This window comes from Toxorhynchites rutilus, chromosome 3, assembly GCF_029784135.1.
Source record: "Toxorhynchites rutilus septentrionalis strain SRP chromosome 3, ASM2978413v1, whole genome shotgun sequence".
Lineage (NCBI taxonomy): Eukaryota > Metazoa > Arthropoda > Insecta > Diptera > Culicidae > Toxorhynchites > Toxorhynchites rutilus.
Genome location: NC_073746.1, coordinates 134,370,310 through 134,390,964, shown reverse-complemented (window position 1 = coordinate 134,390,964; position 20,655 = coordinate 134,370,310). Strand labels below are relative to the sequence as shown.

Genomic DNA, 20,655 nt, shown 5'->3' with positions numbered 1-20,655 from the left:
ACTACTAGACCTATTCAGATGATCGACATATCATATTTAATCCAATCAACTGGTCTTTTTTGAAAAAATACTATACCTGCAGAAATCTGCTCTCGCTATTATTGATTGTATTCGTTTTTTATTGTTTTCATAGTCTCGGGATTGGTCCGCTATATTTTTATATATATTTTTCTGGAAAGCTGAGGATTTTTCACATAACATATGTCGAAACCAAAGAGGCTTTTGTTTTTAGTTTTTGAGTTATGATTTTTCAAAGTTAACCGATGGTTCAATCAATAAATTTTTCCTCTTTTCCAACACAAAAATTCATAGCTTTTGATCTACTGGACCGATTCAGATGATCGACACATAAAATTAAAGCCACCTAGAAAGTCGAAAACGAAAAACATTTTCGACATATGTTATGTGAAAAATTCTCAGCTTTTTGAAAAATATATAAAAAAATATAGCACCCTTGGTCCCGAGAGGATGAAAACAATAAAAAACGAATACAATCGATAATAACGAGAACAGAACTTTCTGCAAGTGTAGTATTTTTTCAAGAAAGACCATTGCTTTAATTTGATATGTCGATCATCAAAATCGGTTTAGTAGTTCAAAAGTTATAAATTTTTGAAAAAAAGTCATTCTTGGAAAAAAATGGAAAAAGTTGATTTATCGGACAACCCTAAAATGGAAATGGTCACCCTAATGAAAAAATAAAAAAAACACGGGTCAAATGTTTTGCGATAAAGAACAAAACTACCACTTTTCATTACCACTTTTGGTACTCTACTCGAAATGTAAGGTTCGCCTGAGACATCAACAGTGGAAATAATAAAACATTGCTCTCTTGTTGTTAACAAATAAAAGGGGTATTTTTAACGAGCGGATGCGAAGGTAAATCATGTAAATATTATGCATTCTTTCTTCCATGAGGCGAATGAACTGAAAAGTTTAAAGCCTCTTTAATCCAACATCATCATCATCTTTCTTCCAACTTCGTTCCCATGAATGTTGTATGTAATACAAAATTGCGTGCAATAATTCGTTCTATCCAACAAATAGGAAAGATGTTAAAGTAATCATATGCAAGGTGACATGCATCACTCAAACTTCATGCAAGATTTAATTAAAGCAACGAGGAAAGTGTTACCCGTACAGTAATCGTTCATTACTTAGGAGGAGGCAGCGATTATGCGAAGACTTATTGAGATCTGCATTACATCGCAACACAAAAATGAAACGAAATGATATATTGATATTCTTCATGGCTCATATTCATAATTCCCAATGACTCAATTCCTGCTACGATAGATTGAGCAGTAGAATCAATACGACTTGATTGTGATAGTCTTCAAACGAACATCATTTCACCGAAAAAGCTACTGCCCCTGATACCTAATAATAAGAATAAGACAATGGAAAAAAACAATAACATAGCTATCCATTAAAAAAAAAGCAACTCCATGATTTCATGTGTATTTCACCTCAAAATATCACGAAATCGTGAATATTTTCAACTTGTTTTTTCGTTTCTTCCCCATAAATTTCATATGTAATGTAATCAATGACGATATTTTTTTGACGTAGAACTGCGTCTTTCATTAAGGGTGTCAAATCAGAAAACAGGTCACGTTTTTATGAAATAAAGTTAACGTTAATAACTATTTTTGCCGTGAACGTATTCTGTCGATCCACATACCAAACGAATCGGAAATTCCCTAACATTTGTTTGATATGCTATACATTACAATCCCATAGTCTGTATATGGTTTAAATTGATGAAAATTAGAAGCATTCCCATTTCCTCATACATTTGTTCTGTCCATTTGTGCGCTTTCCCGAACAGAGCTGTTAATAACGAGCAACTTATCGACGAGCAACGAAGGGGAAATCGTAAGATTTAAAGTCTCCGTGAACAAAGGAAATGAAGAAGAATGGAGGGGAGTATTTGCCTAGAGTATAAACAGTGGATCTTGCAGAGGCAAACTTCATTCTTCGTGAGGACACCGACTGGACAACACCGTTGCTGGGCGAGTTGGACAGTGAGGGATCGAATGGGTTTCTCAAGTAAAGGGGGGTGGAAAAGTAATATGAGAAAAGAGTAGAGTTTTCCAAGGGCTTTTTAAAGGCTAGAGACGAATGAACTGAAAAAGTTTAAAATTTCTTTATTTCAACAAGGAAAGGAAGGAAAGGCAAGCTTTCAGTATCGTTCTAGATACGAAACAATGAACATCGCTTGTTCTTCCTTGTTTTGCCCCATCACATGTCTTCGTTTCGGACTGAGCTGTGGACGCGACCAAATTACTCACTCGCTGATGGCATTGCAATCATTGCATCAAACTGACGCCATTGCATTAATGTTTTGAGCTACACAATTGTGTAGGGAATAATCAAGCTATGCTATCGTCAACTCACCAAGAAAATAAATGTTCTGGAATTTTGTCAGTGATTTGGTTTCGCATGACGATAGGAAAACTCTCTCCACAAAGGATGACAGCTAAGTTAATCTAGACTGGCAATATTACCAGAAAGGGCTTCTGTTGAGAAGGGCGCAAAACAGAGATAAGTGTGTGTATATTTAGTTGCTTCAAGACATCGATATATGGATATTTGTGTGCGTGCGTGCGTGCTTCATAACCCATACGTAAAAATAGTGCATCTTCGCTACGCTGAAACCCCATTTGTAATGATAAATATAAACAAGAAGGGGAGATAGCGGGAGGGAATTATTTACGCTAAGGTATTAGTAATGAATCTCTGCTGAGGCAAATATTCAGCCTTTTTCCAAGCAGTTAACATTGTTTGTTTTCTGCCATCATAAAGACTTCGTTGGTGCCTTTGACATTGCATTAATGCATTGAACTGACGCTATGGTGAAGCAGGTGTTAAGGTTATGCACCAAAAAAATATTTGGGGAATACCAAGTTATTCAATAAGTTATAGTAAGTCATTAACTTATTTGGGTTCGCGTGCAGATAGAATTTTTTTTTCTCTTATTTAATCACAAAGAAAGTAAATGTCGTTCTGGAATTTTGTATGTGATTTGGTTCCGCTTGCCAGTAGCAAAACTTTCTCCACTAAGGATGACAGCTGCGCTTATCTCGAACATGTATTGTTCTGCGAGCACAAGAATGAATCATCAAACAATTATCGTCAATGATTCTACAATAAAAAACATTTCAGGGCGACCAAACTGGTAGAATGGTTATGTCAAAATTTTTGTTCCATTCTAAAATAATATCCGCAGTTATAAACAAGCGACTTGCATTAAACTACAGCGTAGTTCTACGTCAACAATGCGGTCGTGTCTTGAACACAACCTCCTATAATTTTTTTTGCTTATTGATTCACATATACTTCATCTATCATTCCACCCTGTCATGTGACCTACTGATATTCATCAATCATTTTCATTTAGTTGATGTTTCTTTGTTATTGTGTTATTTCAGTTATTGCGTTTCTTTGTTCGTTATAAACCGTTTGAAGGTTATGAGCACATACAACAAACGGCTCTTTTAGCGCTATTATTTAGAGTTCCAAAAGAGTTAAACTAACAGATTTCTGAACAATGAAAAAAAATACATTTAAAATAACCAAGTGTTCCGAACAATCACAGTCCTACGTCAAACCTCCGTCCGTGCTCCTAGGCTTAGATCCTTCTACTTTTTTTCCATCACGACAGCGCACTAGCTTTGTGGTGTCAAAATTAATCAAAATAGGGTTCCTACTCGTTTTACATCCCCCTATTATCCAGACTCGCTTCTCTCGCATTGATAAATGTTTCCCAATTTCAAGAAATGGTTGATTGGAAAAAGTTTTTGTTTAAACGTCTATAAAAATTACGCCTTTGTTTTCCCAAAAAATGGGCACGAACTTCCCGAACAACCCAATATGGACTATCTTGATTTCTTGACATTTTTAGTGAGAATTTCATTTTCCATGTAAATCATCAAATATATTTTCACCGATGCGTTTGTTTATTCCATCACTATTATGTTACACGATGATGAACCTTTCGTTGCTACGTGGTTTACTTGCTTGCATTGCATAGAAAAATTTCCTGCGTTATGAAAATATAAGCACATTGGTATAACACTTATGAACAAATGTGCTAATATTCCAAACAATTCTTCACAACCCTTGCGCCCCATCAGAGAGCGCGATGAGTGATAGTGGGTGTCATACCCAAAAATAACAATCGATCGCTTCATCATAATGATCTCATTTCATCCGTTCCACAAACACACTTGTATATTGTCTAATGGGCACGGTTCATTACAGCTCTGCTCACTCTGTCACTTGACTGTTTATGAAACGTGCCGCGAATAAATTTACTTAACAAGTGTCACAAATAAATAGTACAATTGAAATGCTTGCGTATAGACTTACCACATATCTCTCAGGCCATCTCTAATGCTGGACAGACTACCGCGACGCTCTGATTTCGGCTTAAGTGATCGGAAGTTCCAAAATCGCAAACGCTTATGGTTCTCGTCTTCGTAGAAAGGATTCAGATGTTCCGGGTAGTCGTATATCGAGCTTTGGCTGCCGGAGCGACCCGTTGTGTCGTAGCTGTATGACATTTTTTTTTCTTTGGCACTTTGGACTACACTTATTCTGATGATTTCACTTCTGGGGTGATTTTAGCAGAATTTTGCACCTTCTGCATCTCCCTTACGTTATGAAACCACTATCACTCACTTCTTCCGCCACTTGTGTAACATGGATTCACTTGTGTGTTCACTCGAGGCTCTCGCTAAGTTTGATGTTTTTGCCTAGTCGCGATGATAAAGATGGCGATGTTTAACTTGCAATCATTTGTAGCCTCCTCGCCAGCGCGCTGTTGTTTCGTAGTTTATTAGCGACGGAATGATAATTCGTCGAAATTTACGGTGGTTTTGCTGTCATTTGCCTGCCGGCCAGCAGCTCTGGAGTACTGAAACGCGGGATGAGGAAATATAAATCTTAATATATGCTAGTTTTGAATTCCAGCGTGGTCGTCACCTTAGCGTCGCCCTCGCCGAACTTGCGGGAACATTGGCGGTAGAAACTGCAAAATGAAATCGTTTGCAGGTACAGCCAGCCCAGTGCGGACAATCATTATCTGTACAATTTTATCTTATCAATGGTAGCTGCGACACCATGCACAAGGTACACATGTGTGTTATCAATGAGTGCAAACTCTGTCTTCGTGCGATATAAGAAGCTATTTTTGAGGACAGAGAAGATACTTCTTTATGGCGTATTGCAATATCTCTATCGTATCAAATTCGTATAAATAAATAATGATTTCAAATAGCTTAATAGCAAGCATTTTAGGAGTCAAAGATTGTTGTTGTCGACGCAATCTCGGTGTTGTATATTAATGTGAGCTGATAAAAATAGGATAGATAATTCCAGATGTTTCAACAACCTTGTTAAAGTACTCTCTACTTTGCACATCAAAAAGGAATGTGAGCTTTTGAACAATCTTCTTCAATCAAGTGTCCGTTGAACAGGTTGGCATTTACTTAGAAGCACACCGTGCCATAATATAACAAAAAGATTTTAATGAAGTAATTGGTATTGGAAAAAACAGTTAAATCACCATAGAGCTAATTTCTCTGCGGGAATAAAGGTCGTTCGTTGAATTTTAGTCACTATCGGGCGACTTCGAATTGGTCTGAGGCGAAAACGACAAACCTGCATTCCATCAACATGTGCAAGATAACGTACAAGCTCACGATGCACTGCTGATGTGAGAACCTCTAAATGGGAGATTGACCAGGTGCGCAACCTTACTATCGTCTGAGCTTCAGAGAACTACAACAGCCAACTGAATGCCATTGTGGATAAGAACCCCAAAGGTGATATCAAGATCTATCTAAACGACTTCAAAGCGAAGATTGGCTCTGATTCAGCTCTGTCATGGGTCTCCATGGTTTAGAAAAGAAAACAAAAACGATGAGACATCACGATCTCGATCACGATTCCATGGAGATCCCGCGATGGCTCTACCGAGAACCAGATCGACTTCATCTACTGAGTTTATCAACAAAGAGAACTGAGGACCTCGTTGATGAACTCAGTACTTGATCCGCGGATGTACTGGTCGGTTGCAGCGTCGAGACCAGTGGACCGCCATCAAGAACGCCTTCATCGCTAGCAATCGCACCCTGGGTGAATTGCGTATCCGGAGGAGGGAGTGTATCTATGATGTCACCTAGAGAAAGATGAAGGAATGGAGGGGCGACAAAGTCGCAGTTGAGCAAATAACACCGGAGTGTTAAAGACGCATGCACTAGATTGCCCAAATATGGGGAAATGCGTTTTTCTTATTTTTAGCTGAATACTCATGACGGTAAACCATTCAATAAAAATAAACTGTCAAAAGTGGGCCAGAGGGGTTTTTATGAGCTTTTGTTAATTTAATTCAATTGAGAAATGTATCACGCCAGTTTATGCGAATAATGAGTTGTTCAAGACCCTTGTCAACTTGCTCGTTGCTCGATGCCCGATGCCTGGAATGTCTTGTTTTGATTCGAAATGTCCTGGTTCTCCTAGTCGGATAGCGGAAATACGCAAGCGTCAAGCGTTTCTCCAATCAAAGGTCTATTTTGAAGAGCTTTCAATGCAAAGCAATCTGCTACAACAAAATTGGAGGTGAACAATGATCCGAAATTAATTCTTGGTTTTGATATTGGTTTTCATGGTTTTGGCTTCCATATATTTTCTTTTTGTGAAAGGATATTTGCACTAAATGAAACTTTTGCTCCTATGGGTGGCATTGAATGGTCCTGTTCGAGCATTCATGTGTAACGAAACAATTGCTGAATGAGAAGCAAGTCAGTGCTTTCTACCATTTTTGCTCAAATCTTGATTCCAAGAATGTCATTTTGTGGCTCGACAATTGTGCATGCCAGAACAGGAATTTGAATCTGATTGTATAGAATAGCAATCAATTCTTATCAATTCTTCAGCAAACATAATCCATCGAATTAATCAGAAATATTTGGAGGTGGAACAAACATATTTGTCAGCTGATTCATTCCAAGCGTCAGCAGAACGAATTGTGAAGCATAGCTTTTGAGACTTTGCTGGGTGTGTTTAAAAGTCCACCATTGAACTTCAGAATTGTGAAGTGTAACCTACAGATTTTTGAGTCTTTGAGTGTTCAGTTCAATTCAAAAATCGGGTTTGAATGAATACATGAATAGTAACCCTTTGTACTTGGTTTGGGATAAGTGCAGATAGCAGGTCGAATCGACCGGACATCCAAATACGATAGTCAAAATTCACACTAATTAGAATTTGATACATCTCAAGATTGAATTTTTGAGTCCACTGTTGACTGTTGATCTTTGAACTAGTGGACAATTACCAAATTTGATATCCATATTATGAATTTTAGGGTTTCTCTTGTATATGGCCTCGAAACTTGTTTCCGGTATGTCTCCGGAATCTGTGGAATTCGATTATAAAAAAAATCAGGACTGTGGGTTCATTTATTATACAGAAAACAATATATTAGGTTGGGGAAAAAGTGATCCATTATTTTTGGGTGGAATTCAAACGTTTTTTAACATGCTTCGGATTGTTCGACTTAGGTAAAATATGCACCGTTTTGTTGTAAAATTTGTTGCCATTGTAAAGGTAGCTTGTTAATGCCTCTCTAATAGTAGTCTTGGTCCTTATTGGCGAAAAATTCTAGCAATTGATTTTTACAGTCTTCTCTTGATCCAATTTTCTTATCACTCAGGAAAGTTTGAAAATCCAAGTTAAAGGTGGTAATTGCTTGGTGCCAGGTCCGCGCTAAACGTTGGATGCATTAAAACATTCCAATGAAGCTCCAGGAATCTCTGACGAGTCACTATAGACATGCGTTGTCCTGATGGAACACAACAACTCCCTATTGGCCAATCCTGGATGTTTCTGGTCAACAACTAGGTTCAAACGGTTCAGTTGTTGACAGTAGATATCTGAATTTAGTGTATTGCACTCAAACAAAAAAAAATAATAAAAAAAATCAAAACAAAAAAATAAATTGCACTTATACATATACATATACAGTATCGACACCATCAGACCATCAGACATCATTCAGAATTTCAGCGGTCTGGCTTGCATTTTCGCCTTTATTGAAAAAAAAGTTTAAAATGTAAAATCGAATTTTCTCTTCGTTGACTTCCATTGTTAACACGCTATAACTCCCAGCTGAATGGAACAAACGAAAAACAGCGGAAGAATTTGTTTTAAAGGGTGTGTCACATCAAATTGCATCACGGAAAAAACGCTGTAGAAATTCGCCCAGTAGACCGACTTTTTTGAAAATTTTAGACAGTAAAATAAAAACTATTAAACAACTTTTGGCATTTTCTTTTTATTCATACTTCGAGCCCAAGCCCGTATGCTCGCACCTTCCTCTTTACCCCGTCCATAAGGTTCTGTCCAACGTCAGGTTGTAGTTTTTTTTTTAACAGAAATCCATTTTCTCTTGAAGTCCGCCTCCGATTTGACAACTTTTGGGTTCTTCCGGAGGGCCTGCTTCATAATCGCCCAATATTTCTCTATTGGGCGAAGCTCCGGCGCGTTGAGCGGGTTTATTTCCTTTGGCACGAAGGTGACCCCGTTGGCTTCGTACCACTCCAACACGTCCTTTGAATAGTGGCACGGAGCGAGATCCGGCCAGAAGATGGTCGGGCCCTCGTGCTGCTTCAATAGTGGTAGTAAGCGCTTCTGTAGGCACTCCTTAAGGTAAACCTGCCCGTTTACCGTGCCGGTCATCACGAAGGGGGCGCTCCGCTTTCCGCAAGAGCAGATCGCTTGCCACACCATGTACTTTTTGGCAAACTTGGATAGTTTCTGCTTGCGAATCTCCTCCGGAACGCTGAATTTGTTCTCTGCGGAGAAGAACAACAGGCCCGGCAGCTGACGAAAGTCCGCTTTGACGTAGGTTTCGTCGTCCATTACCAGGCAATGCGGCTTCGTCAGCATCTCGGTGTACAGCTTCCGGGCTCGCGTCTTCCCCACCATGTTTTGCCTTTCGTCGCGGTTAGGAGCCTTCTGAACCTTGTATGTACGCAGGCCCTCCCGCTGCTTGGTCCGCTGGACGAACTTGACAAATTCAGCTTATTGGCGACGTCCCGGACTAAACTTCTCGGATCACGTCTAAACTGCTTAACTACGCGCTTGTGATCTTTTTCACTGACGGAGCATCCATTTTTGCCGTTCTTCACCTTCCGGTCGATGGTTAGGTTCTCGAAGTATCGTTTTAGTACTCTGCTGACCGTGGATTGGACGATTCCCAGCATCTTACCGATGTCCCGATGTGACAACTCCGGATTCTCGAAATGAGTGCACAGGATTAATTCACGACGCTCTTTTTCGTTCGACGACATTTTTCCAAATTTACGAAAAATTGACAGTGAAGCATGGCCAACGTGATCTATACACTCTTATCTGATTATAAGCGAAAGCTGAAGATATAATTCCTAAAAATTAAATTTCTACAGCATTTTTTCCGTGATGCAATTTGATGTGACACACCCTTTAGTGCGAAATGTCACTTTTAGAACGAGCCCAAACATGTAATTGTAGGATCGATATTACGCGAGATATCGATCACTAAAGCCAGCTATCGAGAGAAAAATGAATTACTTTTTCCCCAACCTAATACAGTCAACTCTCCCTAACTCGATATCCAAAGGGACCATCGAGCTAGGGAGGTATCGAGATACAGAACATTTTTTCCTAATTTTTTTTTATGTCTCAAATTGTCATATATTAGGGTAAGTGTCCCAATTATGGTATGAATTTGAATTTTTAATTCATTCCCTTAAAGTGAAAAAACACCTTTCTCATATAAAAAAAAACATTTTTTCCAGAATCTTTCAGGAGGTGATAGACGGTTATATTTCACGAAAAAAATTCTTCTACGCATATGTTAGAATTTCAACGATGACAGACTTATAGAACTTTTTCTTTGTTTCGGATTCTGTTGGCTCAAACTGACTCTACATTGAAAAGTATGCTACGTAATCCGATTTTGTTGCTTTCATTTGAAAGATGAGAAAATTTGGTACAGGATATAGTAGTGGAACACCTAAATTAGTGGATAAAACATTTTTTGAAGTGGAAAATTTAAAAGTTTTTTTTATTTGTAATTATTAATTTTATCCTAAAAATTCATACTAAACTAGATTGTTTCTATCAATTAAATTAAAGCTCTCTAACCTCTCTACAATTTGTTCTTTGACGCCCAACTTCTATCTCTCTTAATTTCGCTGCAATATCGATATAAACAATTCCTGATGAAGATTCAATCAAAATCTTCAAAAATCGCGATTTTTAACCCACTGTACTTATAAAAGCCACTTAAATTTTACCTTAATGCTGAAAGGTTAATTTTTTTTCTTGAAATTATTCATATTTGAATTATAAAAAAAAACTTTTTTTTTCAAACTGTATACAATCGAGTCCAAAATTTTACATAATCGAATCATATATAATCGAGTTTGTATATAATCGAGTCCGACTTGCACGAGGCACTAGGTTAACAATGAAAATATTGATTAAGTATGTTACTCAAACTGAATTGTAACGATCACGCAGGAACTGTTCAATCACAAAGAAATGTTCGAATAGTTTCACAGGAACATTTTCAGTTGATTTCAATATTCCGGACATATTCTTCAGGTTTGATTAAACGTTCGAATTAACATCTCAATAGAACTACTATCTTCAGCGTTTTTCTCAGGTTTTTCAACACTTTCCAGTATATCGGTATCTGGCATCAGATCACAGCAAATCACGTTTTGGTCCTTTTTGCACTAATTATTAAAAGACATTGAGCAATCGAACGGTATTGTACCGACGACATCAGCAAGCTCACGACGCATTAATTATGCCAGCGGAATATCACTCCCGTCCATGTTGGTTGTGCTTTGAAGTTAGGAATTCCCAGTTTCTGGACAAATTCTCAAGCCATATCCCGAAGAATAGAAGAGGGGTAAATTATTCTGTCTAGCTTGACAAGACAAAAATTAATTGACCAACCTTATATGCTTTTGGTCTAAATACAATTTTCCATTCCGATTCCATTTTTACTTTAGTTTGAGTAGTGTTGATACCGCACTTTGTGCAATACTGAATTTTTTTGCAGCTTCAGACCCCTTCCGTCCATACTTTTCGACCTGCTCGATGATGCTCAAACGTTGCCCAATGGTTAGCGTTTTAATTGTTCGCTTGAAAGGTTTCTCGTGGTTTTCCATACTTGAAAAGAAATTGTTTGATGACACGAACACTCCGTCTTCACTTTTAAGGGCAATTGAAATCTGAGGTAATAACGCACAAAAACATGTACGCGAAAATCAATCGAGTTAGGGAGGTGAAAATCCATGGAAAAATGAATCAAAACACATCGAGTAAGAGAGGCATCGAGTTAGGGAGGTATCGTGTTATGGAGAGAAGAATGCTTGTAAAATCGAAGGTGCCATGAAATCCATCGAGTTAGGGAAAATATCGAGATACAGAACATCGAGTTAGCGAGAGTTGACTGTATAACGGGTGTTCAATAAAAATAAGAATGTTTTCAATACTTTTTTGTAGAAAAAGTAAACAGCTTAAATTTTTTTCTCACTGAGAGAATTGCTAAAAACGGGTTGCTCGTTTCTTTTCACTCGTGTGCTGTCAGTTTGATCAAAATGGCGTTGAAACAACAAGCACTCCGCGAGCGCGTTGTACGGTTCTTCGAAACGCGTTAAAGTCAAGGAAAAAAGTTTACAGTAGACTACTTTCGGGACGAAAATATGTCGGTAAGTATTGTTTACCGGATCCTAGCATTCCGGAACATCGAGCGGAAGACCGGTGGAATTTCTGAAAAAGCTGTTCGACAACAAGGACGATACGAGTTTGCGTGACGCCGGCCGAAAATTTCATACGGACGAGCAGCTAGCGACCGTGACATCTCAGTGCCGGTGGATGACGAAGAATTATCGCAGGACGTCGTTTGTGCTGGACGACGAGAGTTATTTTCCGCGACAAAGCGTCCACACCCCCGGGGCTGAAGTACAAATACAAGCATTGGTTTGAGAAGAAAGCTGTACTGCATATTGCAATTTCCGACGAAAGGATTTCGAAGCCCTGGTTCAACAAACCAAGCGGACTTGCCATCTACCAGAAAGTATACTAGGAGTAGTGCCTGGAGAAGATTCTGGTTCCATTCTTAGAGGAGCATCATTCTGATGGGAAGTGCGTTTTCTGGCCGGCCAAGGAGTCCCATTACGCCAAGAAGACATTGGCGTACCTAGAGAAGAAACAGAACGGAATCCGACCAACTTGCTCCAGTGCCGTCCGATCGAGGATTTTTTCGGCTCCCTCAGTGCCCTGGTGTACAAGAATAATTGGCGGGCCACGGACACCAAGCAGCTGATCACAAGGATCCGGAATTGCATCCGGAAGATGGATGTCAGTGCCGTCCAGCGCTCTTGTGAGACCATCTCCACCAAGTTGCGCCGTACGGCTAAGCACGGCCCCTTTGCCAACACTCACTAACTTTTATTTGAAGAACAACTGTTTTTAATGAAAAATACTGAATTGTTTGAAATATTTTTTTTTACTATATCACTGAAGAAATTCTCATTTTTAAATGAACACCCGTTATACAGCTGAAAATATGGTTAATTCTGACCTTTTTCAAACGAATTGCCATCTATTAGGAGCGACGTCATTATTGTGCACAAGTGGCTGTTACGTTAAAAAGGTTTTTTCAGTATAATTTAGAATTGTTTTCGAACAAACATACCATGTTTATATGTTTGACGTTTGTATAATGTGGTAAAGAATGTTAATCAGTAAAAAAGGCGTGTTATTTTGCATAAGCGATCTCAACATTATAGTAATAAAAATGACGCTAGTTAAAATCTGCGTTGAGATGGCATGAGTTCCACTGGGAATGTTGGGACTATTCAAGAACAAGAAGAAGTGGCGGTAACTCAATTTTATTTTGCTTTATCTTCACATTGAATCAAAAAATGTATGACCCTTTTAGTTTAAACTGCACTATAACTTATGCAACTTCAACAAGCATTGTTTGAAACCATCGCAAGTTCGAATAGACATATATCAAAAACAATTTTTCTATGTTTTCAATTTTCTCTTCGTTGCGCGTTTCACATAGGTTTTCTTCGAACCTTCGAGTAGCATTGTTTCACAATTAGAAACAACATCGAACAACATGTATGGAAGCGAGAGTCTATTTTCCAAATTCCACTTCCTATGCAAACAAAAAAAAATTGTATGTTCAATCGAAACGGTACTTGTTTTATTAATAAAACCCGGTGTTTCGTCTGTTTACAGCACTAGACAAAATAACGCGTGAATGAATCAAATTCGTGGCTTATGTGTATTGGATTAATTCAGTGTGCTCGCTGACCGTCGTTTTCGGGTCTGAAGGAAAAACAACACATCATCACTCCATTGGGGGTACTTCTCTCATGAGGTGTCGAATGAAATGAATGACACGCGGTTACAGGTGTATATCTGTGTCTTTATTTACACAGAAGTCACGTTATCAGTTTGATGTGTGTAGCAGTAGCGTAAACCTGTGGCACCACACGATAGTTGTTATTAATAATTGAACAGAGGATTTAGTACCTCATGCTACTAAGCGCCCTCCATGCCATTGGTTTACCAGCCAAGAAGTTGAATTTGCGAGTCACGGTGTGAGCGTTGGGAGCTGCACCTCGAATCTTAATGTGTGTGCAGCTCGACAGTGTCCAATTGAACTCGTGGTAAATCCCCCGGTGTAGTCATACTTCTTGGTATGGTCTTTTGCACGTCTGGTCCGATGTTGAAACGAATGAAGATGAGAGAAATATTGCAACCGTGGTGTCCATGTACTTTTGCAATCCTTTCAGTTCTCGCAATGTTCGCGAAAAGTGAAGAAGCAACGGGTACAACATATGGGTTCGAGGTTGTTTTACAAATTGTTCTCGAGGTCGATGTTCGTATACAACAATTCGGCGAGCAATTAAAAACCACAAGCGAACGCTGAATTCAACTTTCTTCATTCTGAATGATAATCCCCATGATGTCACGCAATTGCTTGTCTGACAGCGCAGGGCATATGACGTGTGATGCACAAAGGTTGTTTCGTGGCATCACTTAGCTTTGTGTAGTATCCATAAAGACACTGCTACACTACGCACTCGAGTGCTCTGTGCAATGTTCTGTACTCTATCTATCTATCTATATATATATATATATATATATATATATATATATATATATATATATATATATATATATATATATATATATATATATATATATATATATATATATATATATATATATATATATATATATATATAAATGGATTTCTGTATGTCTGTCTGTCTGATTCTTATGGACTCGGAAACTACTGAACCGATCAACATGGAAATTATTGGTATGTAGGGGTTTTTGGGCCCGGGAAAGGTTTTCGTGATAGTTTGAGACCCCTCCCCCCTCTCTAAGGGGGGGCTGCCATACAAATGAAACACAAATTTGTGCATTACTCGAGAATTATTCAAGCAAATGAAACCAAATTAGGCATATTGAGGTTTTAGGGTGCAATGAATGTTTCTATGGTGGTTAGACTCTCCACCCCCCAATCAAGCAAATGAAACCAAATTTGGCATGTGGAGGTTGTGGAGGCAATTGGAAATTTTCGGAGAACTCTGAAGGAAAAAGGGAAAATTCAGAAAATTTAATTCCCATCTGTTCTATAATTATATAGTGACAAGTGCTGTTAATCCATTTGATGTTTGCGCTAGCGAAATTGATCTTTGTTCGAAACTGGAAATGGATTTTAATGTGATAAAACGCACTCCTATATCTTCTTCTATCTATACCAAAAAAAAAAGAATCGCCAGATGTGTTGATATGAGCAGAACTTGAGGAACGCATTGTCCGATTTAGGGCTGTCTTCATTCTATCATATTTTCTGGATCAAATATTTATTCCATGTAATGGAGAAACATCTGCAAGTGAATGAAAAATATTGCACGAGAATTGTGTCTGAAAATAATCTGATTTTATAATGATGAGTTTTGTTAGAAATACTAGGAACTTTATAGTATAAAGTAAATTCAACGGAGACGAATAGAAGATCAATCAATGAACAGTTCTGCGATTGGATCTATGAATTTGATCATAGTAAGAAAACGTGAATGTTTGAAGGTATTGATAACAAAAAACAAATTTTGAGCGGGACGAAGTTTGCCGGGTCAGCTAGTTTGATATAATATAATACAAAATTTATCCCTTCATCATTATTTTCGACAATTATTTTTCGAATGAACATCAGATTGGAATTTACTCATTGTATCCGCAGAAAAAGAGTTTGACTATCAATTTTGTTCGAGTAGATCAATTGAAGAGTTTTATGATTTTGTCGGTGAATTTTATACTTAAAATGCTTGAGCATGATAACAAACGACTCGTTTCTCTTGGATCTTCTGCCGAAAATATTCTTATTTGGGGGAATCCGTTCCTTTTTTACTCCACAAGTAAGTCTTGTTGTACTACGCGATTTATTTGGAAAATCAAGCCTCAAACTATGGTTACTTTATACCAGTGATCGATAAGAGAACTTCTCTTTTAGGAAAAAGATAATGTTGCTGTTGTTGTTGTTGTTGTTGATTATTTCATTGAAATTTTTCTAGGGGCTAATCCAGGAGAAAAACAGTGTAATAAAAGTTCATTCCTGAACGTTGTGAATGTGTCCCTGTTGTGGTAGATGAAAATATTTTGATTGATTAGTTGACAATGATTAAAGGAATTACAATTAATAAGTTATTACAAGTTATTATAATTAAAACAAGGAAACCAGTTTCAAATCGTGCAAATATATTCAGAAAAGGAAAATCAATTTCTACAGTGTAAGAAATTCGTGAAGCTCACTGAAAATAGACCCTATAGGTGGTCCTTCTTGTCGCTATAGCCCTATAGCTTCTTGTCCAGTAACTCCTATCCCTCTCTCCCCGCTGTGCCGACCGGAGTACGAGTAACCATAGTGAAGATCGGAAAACCAACCCCGGTGGATCTCGATCGTATGCTAACAGGGAAGAGGGCCTATCCGAGCATCTTTTCACTATGGAGATGCGGCTCAAAACAACCTCTGTTTTCCATTTCATGAGCGGCTGATCACTGTTCTCGTGCTAGCGGGAACTCTAATCGGAGCTGGGCACGATCATGGTATATGTATCTCCTTTTGTTTTTCAGCTGCTAATCTATGATACAATACAACTTTATTTAGAGAAAAGTCACATCAATTAGCACATTAAATTTTTACATGGTTGATATGCGATGCGTAAATAAAAACGCATAAATTTCGGAATCCGCGTAAAAAGCGACTTCAGTGTAACTATATATTGATGTATATTTTCTTTAAAAATGTTCAAATATTCAAATTATCTACGTGGTATACCTATCTCTACGGATATGCACTGATTGATATGATTGATATGGATATGATTGACTAGTCTGAGGGATCAATGCCTAGGGATATGGTGATGTAGAGTCTCTCTATTCATTATTTCTATATATTTTCTAGATAGACATAACGGATCCATGAACATATTGTCTGGTGTTGTCTTGCTACACAATTATTTTGCCGTGTCTATTCTCACATTCCTTTAGTTTTTTTTCCTTCAGAGTCCTGTTCAAACGTATTAATAGTAGTCAACATCGATCACAATTGATTATTACAAATTGAAATCATTGTTTCTGAATCGTTTAACTCACTTTCCACGCATGCTTACCGATGGAACGTAATTGAAAGATCGGTTAAACAAACAATTATTATCAGCTGAACTGCAAATTGCGTTTCGACATAGGACTACGTCTTACATTAAGAGTGTCAAATCAGAAAACAGCTCTGCGTAATTGCGCAGTCGTTACCAAGGTTTTACCGAGTTTCGATTATAGCTAGTTGAAAAAAAAATCTATTTAATAGTGTATAATATTTTCTAGAAAGAATTTGGAACAGTTTTTCTTCGATAATGATTTAATTTTATAATAAGTTGATTTTTGTATTGAGATAATTCTAATACTGCACGAGTAAGAATAAGAGTTACATACAATCAGCAATTAATTATTTTCATTAAGATTGAGAACAAACTTAGAACTATCTGCAGGGATGGTAGTTTGAGAGGGGGTACACTTACTTCGCATGAGAACATCTTTAAACATCTTATTCTCTTTAGAGAGTTCGTTCTAACGCCATAGAAGAAGATCAAAATTATCTGATTGCAATCTTTTTAGACCCGAGGTTCAGGTCAGACCATTTAGGAGTTCTTGAAACGTAAACAGACGACAAAAATCAGAAAATATAGTCTTCAAATCACAACGAATCTTTTGAGAATAACAGCTTATTGCTGTCGTCTTCAACACCTGTTCAACGAAACGAAAGTGCTGGAGCTGAATAAAACGTTGATGATATGAGTTGATAATGATTCAACTTTCATAACATTTTTGACATGTGAGTAATCACACCTTATTTTTCCTCACGTGTTTATATACTATTGTGTTATAATTTATCTTACGTTAATAAAAAATTATTTTTTTTTCAAATATCCACTATCCGGTATCCGACCGGATAGCAACGGAAACGGATATCCGTTTCATCTCTAATAAAAAGATATGGGTTTAATATTATGCGATACAGAACAAATCTACCACTTTTCGCGAAAAACTGAGAACCACTTTATCGTTTTCACATGGAATGGCTGTATAGAGATAAACGGATATAGAGGTAAATAGCACGATCTGCAAATTTTTAAAGACGGTCTACAATACGAGAAAATTTTGTTGCAGTCCATTGTGTTATACTGTTATTCACTCTATAAGGAAGATTGTTCGACTGATGAACGATGTTTGAATCTGAGTAACTTTAGGAGTTACGTTGAAAAACATTTGAAGGCCTGTGGCTTAATACAAAGCATAGCGATATTAAAAGTACTTCTGTATATGTATATAAACAAATATTTTTATCATGATGATTTATTTGGAAAAGTTTTTGGAAATGATAAGAAAATTCATAAAATTCCATTAACATGACGGTATAACACGACAAACATTTGATATTAAACGTTTAATAAGGACCTATTTACTATTAAAAAGACAATATATCAGAAACATTGTTTTAAAATATCTCGAGAATGGCTGTATTCAGAAGGAGATTGATAAAGTTTTTTTTGTTTTAAATCATATTAGGATTCATAATTTGTGGCTAAAAATGATTATTAACATACAAAAATTGGAATTTACGAAAATTCATGAAAATTCGATGTTCCATAAAGTTTGTCAAAAACAGTTTTACCATCTTGGATTTATTTTTTTAATTTTGTACATGACTTCTACTTTATATAAAAATAAAAAAAAAAAAAAAATAAATAAAAATAAAATAAACTCTCTGGAACTGGAATTATCCCGAAGACACTTCTGGAAGCGCTAAAGGTGTTGAATATGGAGAAGGAATTGGCCAGCATCCAAAAGTCTGTCATCCTTAGCACCTGCGCGATTGTCCGACAATTTCTCGGTCAGGACTGAAACAGCACGAGCATGCAGATACGTGCATTCCGCAGAGCCTAGTCCCCCTTTGGCATTCAGAAGCCCGGGGGCAGGTGAAAATTCTGGCTAGGTTCGCCTAGTTAAGAAGTGAGATAAGTCTGCCAAATAAAAAATAAAAAAAGGTTCTCAAATGGGGATCAACACTAGGGTAGGAGCCTGCCCGTTGGTCTCAAATGTTCCTATCTCACGCCTCCACGAAGATCATATGACGACATTTTTAGATCGGGCGTGAACTGGAAACACACACCTGGTCTTGGCTCCGAGAACGGGTGTCGAAAGTGGCTAAGTGAGGGGGTGCGAGCGAGTCAGAGCGCTATATCTCTCCCGGGGAAGGCCTCCCGGGTCATGGAGGCCTTGCCAACCCGCTGTCTCCCGGGCAAAGGAGATACACCCAGAAAATGGAGCTACGTTCACGAAGAATACTTACAATGCGATCGCCCGAGGAGGGTCCCCGAACTGGAGCTGGTCCTGGAACGGGAGTAAGAGCGAGCGGCCAGCGGCTGGAGGGCGAGGTGCAAGAGCGGGCCACCAGCCGGGTTCAACCCGAAGAGCTACCGCCACACGGAAACAGCAGCCATCGACATCACCTAAGAAACGCTGCGCCTACGAGGCGTGTTGTGACTGCCAGACGGCAGTCGTCCACACTCGTGGGTACCACTAGGCGCCAGATCATGTGGACACACGAAATGAACGAATCCGCGCCTATTACATCTGCACTGCTTTGGAGACGGACATGAGCGGTCGCCCTCGAATACTAACAATGTTCGAGGAAGCGTATCCAGAGTTCGTCGGGAGGCTTGATCAGAACGCGATGAACGCGAGGCGTAGAGCGATAGTACGCAACAACATGCTCTCCCAAACGCAAATCGGCGAGATCAAGCAGCAGGTGCAGAGAGAAATAAGCTCCAGGAACAACAGAGCAAGCGATGTGTCGAGACGAAGTTCAGTACGGCTGAGCAATTCATTCGCGAGTGGGGCACGCGAATCAGCACCAGTGGAGGTCACAGTACAACAATCCCCTGAGCCGGAAGACCCACAGCCAGATCAACAACTACTACGCGATCTGGTCTTCTACTACGACGAGGCGATCTCACAGTTCCGCGACACAGACCCATTGTCGCGCCCCAGGATCCCGAAGTTGCAGCATTCCCGCAGGCTGACAAGTGCAGTAAAGCTCATGAACAAGCACGTTCTTCCGCTGCACTTGGTTGATGCTGAGAACATAGAGGAGCTGCAACTGAAAGTTTACTGCGCTGCTGTGGCGACCGCCAAAAGTTTAGGATACCGTATTAGGCCAAGAGGCAGACTGCTCCAACATCTCCGTGAAAGGCGTGAGCCTCCATGGCGAAGGAGATTGGAGCAACGGATCCTAAACAAGCGCGCCGCAATTGGAAGGCTGATGACGTACAAAAGAGGCAGCAGATCGGCGAAATTATGTCGCCAAGTGGCTGTGATCGTGCGGCCTACTGAACTTCGCCAGCTGGGAGCTCACCAGCTGACGGAAAAACTCGAAACACTGGTACAGCAATTGAGCGTCCTTACAAAACGGCTGAAACGTTACTCTGACTCTGAAAAGCGCCAGGAACAAAATCGGATGTTCAGAGATAACGAGAAAGCGTTCTACGACCACATTAGCGACGAGAAGCCCGACTACCGCGAAGGTTTGCCAGATATTAGCGATTTGATGAACTTCTGGGCTTATATTTGGGAGACCCCAGTAGAACATCGCGACGGGCAAATGCGGTTGAGACGGGAGGAGGAGAGTTGTGGTGAAATTGGAGAGATGCCAGCTATCATCGTCGGAGAGAACGATGTCCGCGAAGCCTCGCGGTACCTCAGGAACTGGGCAGCACCGGGCCCTGATGGTGTCCAGAACTTTTGGCACAAGAAGCTGACCGTCGCACATCCAAAGATAGCTGAGTGCTTCAACAAGGTGCTACGTGACCCACACAACCTTCCTGAATTCGCCACCCGTGGCGTCACCTTCCTCCTCCTGAAAGACAGCAACACATTGAACCCATCAAAGTACAGACCGATAACGTGCCTATCGAGTCTGTACAAGATATTAAGCAGCAT

At 39.0% G+C, this 20,655-nt stretch overlaps 1 protein-coding gene across 6 annotated transcripts in view; it reads right to left on the bottom strand.

The window, feature by feature from the left end:
* Positions 1 to 20,655, bottom strand: part of LOC129775712 (uncharacterized) — a 63,532-nt gene that overhangs the window by 34,130 nt on the left and 8,747 nt on the right. For 4 of the 6 annotated variants that reach the window (XM_055780744.1, XM_055780749.1, XM_055780747.1 and 1 more), the window contains exon 2: positions 4,375 to 4,921. In XM_055780744.1, the coding sequence (XP_055636719.1) occupies positions 4,375 to 4,568 (194 nt within the window). In that variant the 5' untranslated portion in view covers positions 4,569 to 4,921. Of the gene's footprint in view, positions 1 to 4,374; positions 4,922 to 4,989; positions 5,192 to 20,655 lie in introns of all 6 variants that reach the window. The other 2 variants (XM_055780745.1, XM_055780746.1) reach the window with 2 other exon arrangements.